General features: G+C 41.6%; 2 protein-coding genes across 3 annotated transcripts in view; one reads left to right on the top strand and one right to left on the bottom strand.

The window, feature by feature from the left end:
* Positions 1–2,056, top strand: part of atad3 (ATPase family AAA domain containing 3) — a 7,958-nt gene extending 5,902 nt beyond the window's left edge. Inside the window, exons 14-16 of the mRNA XM_034314231.2 lie at positions 71–238; positions 1,067–1,175; positions 1,502–2,056. Coding sequence (XP_034170122.2) covers positions 71–238; positions 1,067–1,175; positions 1,502–1,783 — 559 coding nt within the window. The 3' untranslated portion in view covers positions 1,784–2,056. The remainder of the gene's footprint in view (positions 1–70; positions 239–1,066; positions 1,176–1,501) is intronic.
* Positions 2,057–3,305: 1,249 nt separating this feature from the next.
* tmem240b (transmembrane protein 240b) lies at positions 3,306–12,494 on the bottom strand. 2 transcript variants are annotated; one of them, XM_026935707.3, is made up of 4 exons: positions 10,183–12,494; positions 6,999–7,105; positions 5,397–5,599; positions 3,306–3,730 (listed from the first exon to the last, which is right to left on the bottom strand). In XM_026935707.3, the coding sequence occupies exons 1-4, from the start codon at positions 10,216–10,218 to the stop codon at positions 3,570–3,572; spliced, it is 507 nt and encodes a 168-aa protein (XP_026791508.1). In that variant the 5' UTR covers positions 10,219–12,494; the 3' UTR covers positions 3,306–3,569. The 2 variants fall into 2 exon arrangements, with proteins under 2 accessions (XP_026791508.1, XP_026791509.1); XM_026935708.3 differs by lacking the exon at positions 10,183–12,494 and adding an exon at positions 8,874–10,151.
* Positions 12,495–12,500: the final 6 nt, after the last annotated feature.

Raw genomic sequence — 12,500 nt, 5'->3', positions numbered from 1 at the left:
TAATTATTAACACGATTATTATATAAACTGTATAAATGAATTATATTTATTGGCTCTGTGTGTTTTGCAGGTTTATGCTGGTTTTGGCCAGTAACCAGCCCGAGCAGTTTGACTGGGCCATTAACGACCGTATCGATGAGATTGTAAACTTCGCTCTTCCCGGCCCTGAGGAGAGAGAGAGACTCGTCCGGCTTTACTTTGACAGATATGTCCTGGAGCCGGCCACCGGGGGGAGACAGTGAGTGCAAGCCTGTTTGGCTATTTATATCAATCGCTTTAAATAAACAGGACCTTGTTTTGGAACCTAGATACACACACACACACACACATCCGAGACAGTAACTGAGCATTGGACATTGTTCTTCATCTTTATTTGAAGAATGCGGTGTGTGTAAAGTCTTACCTGTGTGTGTTTTGAGCTGTAAGAAAAACATAAAGGAGAAAACATAACTGAGCAGGTCTTCACGTGTAGCTGTAGACAGACTGATCTGTACGGCACACACGTGTGTGTCGATTGAATACAGCGCACATTGTCGGAGGACACAGCCCTACATTAGATCCTTTTTAGCTTTTTTTTTTGCTTTTTTTTTTTTTTCCTTCTTTGGAAAATAAGTCTCTCTGGAGTGTAAGAGTGGAGCGTTAACTCAGTGAAAGTGTGTCAGAAAGTTTCGAGAAAGTTTCACACTCATTAATAACTGTGAGGAGGAAAGGAAGAGCATGTTTGTCAGGTCAAGGACGTTCATGATAAAACCTGAAGAACTAAACTCTAGAACCTACTAAAGAAAGTTTTAATAAGGTCTGTCTGGAGACTGCAAACCACAGAAAGTTTGTTTATGAGACCATGTCTGAAAACGCAGGTGTTATTTATCATTTAAATGAGTCTTATAAAGAAAAATGTGGGTATGCGTGTGTCGTTGTGTTAGCATTTGTAGCTGCACATGTTCACATTGTGTTTATAATGTTCATAATGTTTATAGTGTTGACTGCTAACTCGCGTTAGCTAGCTCTTCAAGTGCGGTCATCACGCTTGTTAGTTGAGACGCTTGTCTCTGTCTTTGTGTTGCAGGCGGCTGAAACTGGCGCAGTTCGACTACGGAAAGAAGTGTTCAGAGATCGCCAAGCGCACAGAGGGCATGTCAGGTCGAGAGATTTCCAAACTGGGCGTGGCCTGGCAGGTGAGGAACCATACCTGACGCATTCCTCGCTGTGATAGTGATCATTTATTAATCTGACACCTCAGGAGTCTTGTGTTCCTGTTCCTGAGGCTAATGATGTTTCTCTCAAAATAAACTAAAAGTAGGACAGCAGTGAGAGTGAGAGAGAGAGAGAGAGAGAGAGAGAGAGAGAGAGAGAGAGAGAGAGAGAGTGTGTGTGTGTGTGTGTGTGTGTGTGTGTGTGTGTGTGTGTGTGTGTGTGTGTGTGTGTGTGTGTGTGTGTTGCAGTAAGTGTGGCCACCAGCAGGAGGCAGCAACGTGTCTCATTCTCTGATTCTCTCTCCCAGGCTGCTGCGTACTCCTCCGAGGACGGCGTTCTGACCGAGGCCATGATCGACGCCCGTGTGGACGACGCTGTCCGACAGCACATGCAGAAGATGGACTGGCTGCACGGGGACGGCGTTCTGGATAACGAGGGCCGCGTCGCCCCTGCAGATCACCAGGGGGGCAAAGGCGGCAAAACCGGCTTCATCCTGCCTCAGGGTTCGCCGCCGCAGGCACAAGAGGTTCTGTGTCCCTTAAAGGAGGGTCTGGACTCTACCATTCCACCACCAGAGAAGGGGGGGTAGCAGTGCTGCAGACAAAGGGTCTGTTCCATTGGAAGGGGACGGGGGAGTTAAACACACAGAAAAGAAGGACGTCCCACCAAAAGACGGCACACCGGTATAAGTTTCATCGAGAGCTGATCCTGGGTCAGATTCACTGAGTCTTGATATGAAAGCTAGATCCCCTGCTGACGCACAGAGGGATAACGTTCAGCATTTCCGTTTAGTTAGGAGACAAAGCTCAGAGCATCTCTACGAATATTTGTTAAAAAAAAATAATAAATCGGTGTTACCCTGTGTGTGTGTGTGTGTGTGTGTGTGTGTGTGTGTCCCCACAATGGCTCCCTGTGTGAAATTTAGTGCCGTAAGGGTCAAACTGATCCACCAGACCACGCGTACATCTTTCCAAAATCCCATCTCGGAGAGTAAATGAACACGTGGCAGTCGAAAATCCACAGAGAAGCTGTTTACAGTTTAAATGTAATCTCTAAGGATGAAAAATAGGGAGCCATTCTGGAGTGTGTGTGTGTGTGTCAGGGTGTTTAAGGATGGACAGATAGCGGGATTAAAAAATGAAAGAAAAAAAAATCACACAATAATGTACTAATTAATGTCTGATGTGTTATATGTGTAACGAGAGCTTGTGTAAGATGCCTCAATGTGATTTCTGTTAAATAAGTCAAAAGCCTGGAAGGAAAACATGTCTAATATGTTGGATAATGTTTTACAACTAACAAGATAAAGTAATCCAGATTTCATAAAAAAAAAAAAAAAAAAAGAAAGAGGATGCAGTGGTGGATTCTGTGCACTTGTGAATGGAGTGTGAGTGAACTTGAGTGATCAGAAAGAGACGAGCGAGTTCACAGTTTGTCTTCGCCGTTTAATCGAACACACACATACATCTGCACGAGAACGTTTGAAGAGGAAGAGGAGGAGGAGATGTGTCCTCGCTCCCCGCAGCTTAAACTAGTGTCATCCTTTAACAGCGTTAAGGATGCAGACATTATTATTATTATCCCACAACACCACACACGATTTTTACTAAAAAATACAAACAGGACTCTTTAGACGGCTCCGTGTCCGTATACGACAAATCCATTTACAGCAACAGATCTACCCCACCCATGCTGATGCACAAAAATATATCCTCCACACACACACACACACACACGCACACACACACACCCCACGTTACGAATAAAACTGCACCACAGTACTAAAGTTGTGTGGGCATGCTGTTTTTTTTTTTTTTTCTAAAATAGACACAAAAAACTTATCCCTGATACACAAAAAAATCACCCCCTAAAAAATGCAAACGCATATGTATTATCCGTATGTTCACCCCGGGCACTGTACAAAACTAGCACGTCCGCACAAAAACTCGTAAAAACAGACATCGGCAAGCAAAATAAATGTCTAATCATCAAAAAATGGAATACCTCAGGCAGGAAAGAAAGTGCAAGTCGGGTCCGATCCCTGCGCAGTCGAGTCGCTGGACCTTTCACGGACACGTTTATAAAAAAAAAAAAAAAAAAAAAAACACACACACAAGAGTTCAGGGACTTCAGTCCTGCTGTGCGTTAAATACAGTCACATCCTTGGAGAATCAGGTCAGTGTGAGTTCAGGGGAAGCATCAATTAGTACTGTGTGTGTGTGTGTGTGTTAGTGTGTGAGTGAGAGAGAGAGAGAGAGAGAGAGAGCGAGCTGCATTGAGACCATTGTCAAAGAGTGCTTCTAGGCCCAGATGCCTGCTGCAGTGTGTGTGTGTGTGTGTGTGTGTGTGTGTGTGTGTGTGTGTGTGTGTGTGGATTAGAGTCTGCGTGGGCTCAGGTGCCCGTTGTGGTAGTGTTTGTGTTTGACGTGTACCACGTTGTTGTCCCCTCCGCTGTTGTTCCTGCGCTGCTGCAGCCGCCTGCGAAGCTCCTGTACGTTACACATTCTCGTCACCCACTTCCACGACCTCCACACGTCTGCACAGAGAGGGAAGTGGGGGAGGTGTTAAAGTGTGTGTGTGTGTGTGTGTGTGTGTGTTGCAGATGGGTGGAGAAATACGATCAGAGGATGAGCTTCAGAGATGAAACCTGTAATCCACAAACTTCAACCCTGATCATTTTTTAAAAATCATTTTCACATTAATAACGAGTGGAAATAACATTACTACTTGGCGTTCTGTACTTTTGCACGTTTCAGTAAAGAAGGTCCCGTTAGTTGTTTTAGTGAGAGCAGGGAAGATAACAGAACGTTCGGGTCAGGGCTTCTGCAGGAGCAGCATTGGGAACCAGTGCACCTGTAGCTCAGGCCTTGTGCTTTTGCGTACACAATACGTTCACGCTTCCAAAATCCTGTACTTTTTTTTTTTTTTAACGAAAACCTCCAGTATTATCATGAGGCCCTATTCAGATGGTATTAGTTTTACAACAGGATGTGGAGTAATGTATTCATCATCAGTCCTGTCTGAATCCGTCGTGTCAGTCATTTTTATGGAATGTGCATTCCTGCGTCTGGAAAGATTACGACTATAAAAGGACTATAAAAGGACGTGTAGAAATAACTCAAGGTAATATATATCCCATCAAACTGACAAAAGATTGGTGAAGATTGCATTATATTCTGTGGGGAAAGAGGTTTTGAGCTTTTTCTTGAATACAGAGACACTCCAGGAAGCACTCGCTCTTTTCCATCGTCTTCCGCTGAAAGCAAACTGAAACCGAGTATGAGTTTAATTAAAATATATGCAAAGTTTAAAAGGATGTAATTCACATATCTAAACACAGTAATCATCATTTCTACAGACGTCCTCCAATAACAGACCAGTTCAGAAATCTTATCCCATCCAAATAGTACTTAAGAGCGAGGACATTTTGTAAGCTAGCAACAAAAAAACTGCTAGTCAGCAAGGTTAAAATAATAATTAACTTCAACTCAAATAAGCTCTTTGGCTAGTCAAGGATGTTAAAAACTCACATTCATATGCGTTATCTAACTAAAGAAATGTTTCTTAACCAGAAAGCATCCTCACACAGTTTTAACCCATTTATTTAACCCATATTGCGTCGACATGGTGAAGATCGTTCATGAGCTGGATCTGTGTCAGAGAGCCCACGTGCCACTGAGGCTGAATCCTGCGGCGAGGTCACAAACAGAGGGATGGAAGGAATGATGACGGAAAAGAAGACAGAGGGATGAGATGCTGACAGGATGAGACAGTGCTGCAGCCCTGATGCATCTCATCTATAATGTTAGTGGACAAGCTGAGGGATTTTACAGACACCAGGGCTGATGGGGGAAAAGAGAGACGGAAAGAGGAAAAGAGGACAGCGCAGGAGATGAGAGACATGACACAAATTCTACTCCACTACTATCATTAACTATAGAGCTGCTGAAAAATCATGTGTGTAGTAGAAAGACATGGTCTGAGTCTTTGCATTTTTTTCTCCTAAGAAAAAAAAACATTTTTCCAAAGTGATTGTTAAAGGTGGTGGAAATACAGACACTGCTACCGCGCATGAGGGTGTAATTTTGTGGATCCTTTCGCGCGTATCGTGTTTCAGCCGGGGCATTTCTGCAGGTCGAGTGCCTTACAGCGTGATCAGATCTCAATCGGGTGAAATTTATACCTTTTCTCTCTGACCTCACCTTTCTGTGGGTGGGTTCTCCAAGCCCGCAGAACCCGGTGCAGGGTTCTGTCCAGCCAGAGCAGAACCCAGCTGATACAGAAGCCCAGCAGCAGCCCCAGAACCAGGTCCACTTCCTGCTTAGTCACACTGCTGCCCCCTGCTGGAAGGTCTCGGTCTGGCGAGCTCGAACCCTCGTACGGGATCACGTACTGCAGCCGGTGTCTGCAGGAGAGGAGGAGAGGACAAGCACGGGTTTGAGGGGAAAAGATGTCATATGAAAGACACCTTAAGAGAAAAAAAAGTCAGAGACAAGTAACCAAGAGATGAAGAGAAAGAAAGAAACAATGACCCTGATTATAGGTTAGGAAGTAATAAAATTAAGAAAGGAAGAAAAAGGAAATGATTGTTATTTATGATCCCTACAATAAATGAGATCTTTTAGAGTTCTCACTGTGGAGATCTTTTTTTCACAGCCACATTCACTTCTTTTTTCTTATAAATCCAAATCCTGCCCATTTATTGCAGTTAGTTCTGTTTGTACCTGCCCACATTATTATTTTCTAATAAAATTTGGTTTGTTCTATTTCCGAAATTATAAACAAATAAGCAATTTAAACTGATTTATACACCAGTTCTGATAACTTTTTGTACATATGCTGAATTACTGAAAGTTACTAGAAATTTCTTCTGCAAATTTCGTATCTGACCGCCTATATGTGAGCGAAAAACGTCCCGCTCTAGCCCTGATGCACACCTCACGTTCAAAGTACACTTCACTGGGATTGAGAACTGCTGGCTTGATAGTAAAGTGTAGGAACAGTTAGACAGTAATAAGGCCTTAAGTACAGTCAGTGAGCTGAGGAATGCACTGCGGTAAACAAGTGTTCCAGGATTCAGCAGCAGTAAATATGAGAGAGAACGAGCGGGAGTGGACCGAGTTTTATTTATGATATCTATGTCATGCCCTCTTGTTCGAACAACATTCAGATCTTCAAGGCATTATGGTTAGTAGCAGCTTCACACTCCTACACACTCCTGCGTTTTCCCCTGAACCGCACATCAGGCAGGGACTGGGCCGCCGGCAGAGAGACGTGCGTGGGAGTAAAGCGGTTCTCTCGCTGCAGAAAATGCCACAACACACCGCAGGCTGTGTACCCTGGATCTCACTCCTGCTGCGGTTAAAGCCTCAGCTAGAAACAGCAGGGACGAGCGACACAGCATTTGTCAACCACATGGTAAACTCCGGTTCTCAAATCCGCTCCTCAGGCACTCTGCAGGTTTACTCTGAACAGCTCTGAACACACCTGAGCAAGTAATCTGGAGCTTTGCAGGCCACAGATACCTGCTTCAGACGGCTCTTGAGCTGAAATTAACAAAAAAAAGCCCGGTTCACTCGTCAAATCACGATGGAGTGGGGTTTCCTTCAGTTCAAAAGCACACGAAAGCTACCTGAATTAGAGCGCCCCCAAGTGGAGACTTGACTTAAAGGAGTTAGCCAGGTCCATGAGGTGGTAATGTAGGGAATAGGAGCCCTTACTTCATGCTCTATGTATTGCCCTATACAGGACTCTGCTGGCACGTACCAGACAAATTGATTTCTTTTTTCTTTTTTTTTTTTTACCTGCCACAGGTGCAGTGACACACCCGCTCCGGGCCTCGCACATGAGGAAGGATGTAATTGTGGAAGCGATCGAGCAGCGCGTTCATGTCCACACAGCGCGCTATCACCTGCAAAACAACCACAAACAAACAAACAAAAAACATAGGACATCATCACATATACATATATTTTATAGCTCAGGCGTCACACTCCACTTTCCCCCTCTTGTCTACGCAGTACGGTGCACACAGCTGAGCTCGATTAGCATCACAGTGGTGCTGCTTAAAAACTATTTAGAAGATAGTTATTAGCTATGCTATCCATTTTTTTAATACGAATTATATTTATCCTCAAAATTATGAAACAGCGTTATACTATTTGTCTAGTGGATCTCACCAAGCTTACCAATTTATAAATCTTTTCATTTTCATAATGCAATCTTGAAAGCAACATCATTTACAGGATTAAGAAATAAGTGTCTAAACTTCAACTGACATCCCAAACCTGTCTGAAAGAACAGCAGCATCCCATAGTATACACGTGATTATTTCACTGAAAATGTGACTGTAGGAGTCAGGGTTTGTTGACCAAGTTAACATCACTGAAGCTGGCTGCTATAAGGCCACCTCAAATGCAAATTAATAATTAATTAATTAATCAATTAATGAATCAATACTGAAGCTGTGTTTTCATTTCCTGTCAGACCACATGACTCAGGACACAATCAGGACATCAGTGACGAACAAATTGAGCTCCTCATTGTACACAAATGAGACATGACGCAACCAATCCACATGATCGACGCCACTAAATCCCTCAGACCAATCGCATGGCGTGGGTTTGTCTGACGTTTCCCAGGTCCTTATGAACCTCATGGGCCTATGGATCTGGATTAATAAATAAAGTGAGTAAAAATGGAAAAGGCACATGACTGCATTTTCAAGCTCAGGAGTTAAAATGTGCCAGTTTTCCTTCAAAACATAGCTAGCTAAAATCCTCAAACGGTTATGTGCGTGACTAGAATTGCAGGAAAACATCTGTAAAAGACTGCTGCTTCACAGCCGCATAGAAAATATATAAATATTATTTCTGTATGTTATGTTACTGTATTGTGTCACAAAACAGAATTTAAGCTATATAAATCATAATAAATCATAGCCTACAACATAATCTCACTGATTTACTACTTTCTAGGCAAACTCATAAATCAGACCCTTTACTCAGGGAACAAAACAAAAGTAAAGTTTGCAAATAATGTTTATATCATGGTTACAGTGGTATGTCTGTCATATATTTAAAATTTAATATAATTTTGTAACACTACCAAAGTGAAACCAGGTTACTGAGTCACCATGAGACACCAAAGTAAAGCTGTTTCAGTATCTTAGTTAAAAATGTAATAACTATAATTACCATAAAGCATTACAGTAAAAAATATTGGTGATATGGTGACACTTATTCACCACAGATACCATCAGATACTACAGTAAAATCCTAACAATATTAGAGAGTTTGATCACTTCCAATAAAGTCCCATATGCAAAACTTTAGTAAAATACAGTGAATTCCTGTAAAGGAAAAAATATATAATATATAATATATAAATCCACATGTAAAAAATAATCCAAGATGCAAAATAACGAGTAATAATAATGACTAGCTAACTATGCTAATTCACCTCAGCGTCACTGTTTTTTTTCCCCATCTGTTTAAATTTTAACGGTCGGTGCGCGAGGCGGTTTGTGACCTAAAAACTGAACTAAAAGCGAACACTTTTAGTGTTCAAACATTTTAAATGTGTTTATTAAATCAACCGAAGCGAAAATTAACGAATTAATGTGATTATAAATGACCTGACCGAGTGTTTATTATGTGAAATGTTGTTTTACTCCATACCTAATGACAAGGCTAACGTGCTAAACGGCATAGTACACTACTATACTATATAGTATGCTAATGCAGCACGAGACCAGTTATGACGTCACAGTAGTTACGTAAGTAGCGTACTAAATTTGGCGTACTAGTCAGTAGGATAGTACGCGGTTTCAGAGCTGCTCAGAGTCAGACTTCTTGTATCCTAAAATAGGTTTTACTCTATTTTACTGTGTTTAATTTAAAAAATAAATAAATAAAGAACAATTTTGGACCAAATACTAAAGCCCAGTGAGAAAATATCTCTCACATGAACTAAAATACAGCTTCTCAGATTAATAAATATCCTACATAAAGGAAATGTGTGAGATTTTGGGGGAAAGTATTCCCTGAAAAGATTTTTTTTTAAACAGTTTTAATGCTTTTATTCATGTTACAGATGAAACATGAGCCTATTTTTATGAATCAGTGGAAATAATCATGCTTGTTTTAATTGTACTTTGGCTTCAGAATAGGTTTAATGTGAATATAGACATTGATTTGTCTCATTAAACAATTAATTTACATTTCAATTCAAGTCAGTTTTATTTGTATAGTGCTTTTAACAGTGGACATTGTCACAAAACAGCTTTACAGAAGTATATAAATTCAGGATATACATTTTAAACTTAGAAATTTATCTCCAGCGAGCGAGCCAGAGGAAACAGCAGCAAGGAAAAACTCCCTGAGACTTCATGAGGAAGAAACCTTGAGAGGAACCAGACTCAAAAGGAACCCATCTTCATCTGGGTGACACCGGATAGTGCGATTATAAATCTTTCCCTTCTATAGCTGTGTACTACATCGTCAAATAGTGCAATTGTGTAACCAGGAAATTCATTATAGTTTTCACATGAAGTCTATTTTGTTGAAGTTATCAACTGTTCACTGATGGAGACCTGAGTGCAAAACTGTTTATATCAATTACAGTCCTAAAGCTTTCTTCATTCTGCATGGTTTCTAAGTGGTACCATCCACAGTAATCTCATGTATAGGCTACATTTGACCTTAACAGTCAGTGAACACTTAGTCTGTTGTAATTCTGTCCCAAATAATGAGGTAAGAATTAGAAATAAACACTTAGGACAACTCAGATAAACACTGACGCACACTGATGAAGCTACACCACATCATGCTTTCAGTTCACCAATGAAGTCTAGCTGTAACTGCATAAACCGGAAATCTCACTTGTTATATTTGCTTCACCCAAAACATAAAAAGGTAGTCCAAAAAAAAAAAAAAAAAAAAAAGCATTCATAAAAAATTGAGAAGAGCGCGAGGCGGATCTCCTTACCATCACCAAAGCTGCGCCGACGGCCATAAAGATCATCGTCTCCCATCACAGTCCATCAGGCACAAGTTCCCCACTGCACCTCACACACCAGTCTTCATGCGTTCACACACACACACACACACACACCAAAAACGTGAGGCTTCACCGGAGCCTCGAGGCCACCGAATTTCCGTTTACCGATCAGGTGTCACGCATGTGCGGCTCCCGCAGATCTCCCACCTCTGCAACAGATTACTAGGAGATCGGATTCAGGAAGAGCAGCAGGAGCATCGCAACACGACCGACGCGGTGCTTAATTATCTCAGAATGAAGCATCACATCACATCACATCACATCCGGATGAAGCGCGTGCGAATACGAGCAGCTCCATTTCCAATCCTAATTCATTATAAGACGGGTTTGGTGGCTGCTGCTGCTTCTGCTGATGCTGCTGATGCTGCTGCTGGCTGAATCCTCCTCCCTTCCTGCGATTGGACCAACAGGATGCACACGCAGTCATTCACATTAAAGTCTGGGCAGCTCCTTCATCATCATCATCATCATCATCATCATTGTCCCTCGAGGAAATCCAAAGCCCTCAGTGATGGATAAAGTTGGTTAGATTTGGAGATTGAGGGTCTGCAAAAGCTTTGCTGAACCTGAGCTTGGGTATAAATGTACTGAATAAATGCCTTTCTCTCTGCACCAGTGAGTGTGTGTGTGTGTGTGTGTGTGTGTGTGTGGAGAAGAGTGACAGCAAACCCCCATTAGCTTAATTGGGAACACTGAGCACAGGACACATGACACGGATGCAGAGAAGAGCCATGCACTTTAACCACACACTCAGGGCCAAGCTTTAGGCTCAGATTACTCCTCAGACACTGATGCAGTTTATTCCAACAGAACAGAACCGCATTTTCTAATCTGATTTGATTATATACTATACAGCCAAAAGTATGTGGACCTGAGCACCACACCCGTATGTGGTTCTTCCCCAAACTGTGCACAAAGCGAGCTCCATGAAGACATGGTGTGTGAAGGTTGGCGTGGAAGAACTCGAGTGTCCTGCACAGAGCCCTGACCTCAACCCCACTGAACACCTTTGGGATGAACTGGAACACCGACTGAACCCCAGACCTCCTCGACATCCCAACATCAGCGCCTGACCTCACTAATGCTCTTGTAGCTGAATGAACACGAATCCCCACAGCCACGCTCCAACATCTAGTGGAAAGCTTCCCAGAAGAGTGGAGCTCATTATAACAGCAAACACACGGGGAATAAATCTGGAATGAGACGCTCAACAAGCACATATGGGTGTGATGGTCAGGGGTGCACACACTTTTAGCCATATGATGTAGGTTCTATTGGAAACCTCAGTCCAGGAGCAGATCAGGGGTCCAGCGTGGAGGTGGACTTTTAAGGCCATAGAACATGTGTCTTAAAACAAATACTGTTAGTGATACAGGACGGAGAACCACTGAAAGGCTCAAGACCTAAAATCTTCTCAAAGCATCAGAACCTGTTTACGCTCATACTGAAACGTCTTACTGCTCCTCTGAGCCCAAATCTCAAAAAACAAACAGACAAATCCAAATCAGTCAAATCGTACAGTCTTTTACAAATGTCCTTCATCTGTTCCTCTGGGAGAACCCTGAAAGGTTCCATTTAAAACTCAACAACAGTATTTTTCCTATCATAAAGGGTTCCTTTAATTAGCCAATGAACCCTTAAAGGTCCAAATCATTTTATTTACCTTTTGTGAATTTTACTTATCAGATTTGCAAAAGAAGCAATCCTCCATATCCAAGTCTAAAAATGGTAATAATTCAGAAAATAAATGCCTTTTGGCAAATATCAGGTACGAGACGGTTATAATCAGACTTAAAAGCTAATGCATTATTAAGCAGTTATACACAGACACTGGTGTGTATTCATTGCATTTCACTGGAAGGTTTATTTTATGTTTTTTTTCTTTTAAGTGTACTATTTACACAAATGTTCAGGCACTCTGGACTTACAATCACACTTGCTTACAGTTCACAAAACAAAAACAAGAAGAAAAACAAATGAAAAACAATTATCATATCCTGAAGAGTTTCCATAATGCTTAAATAACTACAAACACAAACAGAAATTACATCTGAAACTCATTTTCTGGTTCATCATCATCATCATCATTCTGTATTCAAGTAAAAACATGTCAATGCTTACACACACACACACACACAGCTGATCCTCTCCAAATTACACAACCTGAATATTACATTATTACTCAGCATATTTAGAGCAGTATTAATAATTAAAAAAAATATTCTCAGAGGAAAAAAAAAAAAAAA

The sequence above is a fragment of the Pangasianodon hypophthalmus genome, chromosome 20 (assembly GCF_027358585.1).
Source record: "Pangasianodon hypophthalmus isolate fPanHyp1 chromosome 20, fPanHyp1.pri, whole genome shotgun sequence".
NCBI lineage: Eukaryota > Metazoa > Chordata > Actinopteri > Siluriformes > Pangasiidae > Pangasianodon > Pangasianodon hypophthalmus.
This window is presented reverse-complemented; position numbering and strand designations above follow the sequence as displayed.

Coding starts and splice junctions, on each gene's coding strand:
- tmem240b (XM_026935707.3), bottom strand. CDS start 10,218: ATGATCTTTATGGCCGTCGGCGCAGCTTTGGTGATG. Junction 5,600..6,998: donor TGTCACTGCACCTGTGGCAG/GTAAAAAAAAAA, acceptor CCTCTCCTGCAG/ACACCGGCTGCAGTACGTGA. Junction 3,731..5,396: donor GAGAACCCACCCACAGAAAG/GTGAGGTCAGAG, acceptor CTCTCTGTGCAG/ACGTGTGGAGGTCGTGGAAG.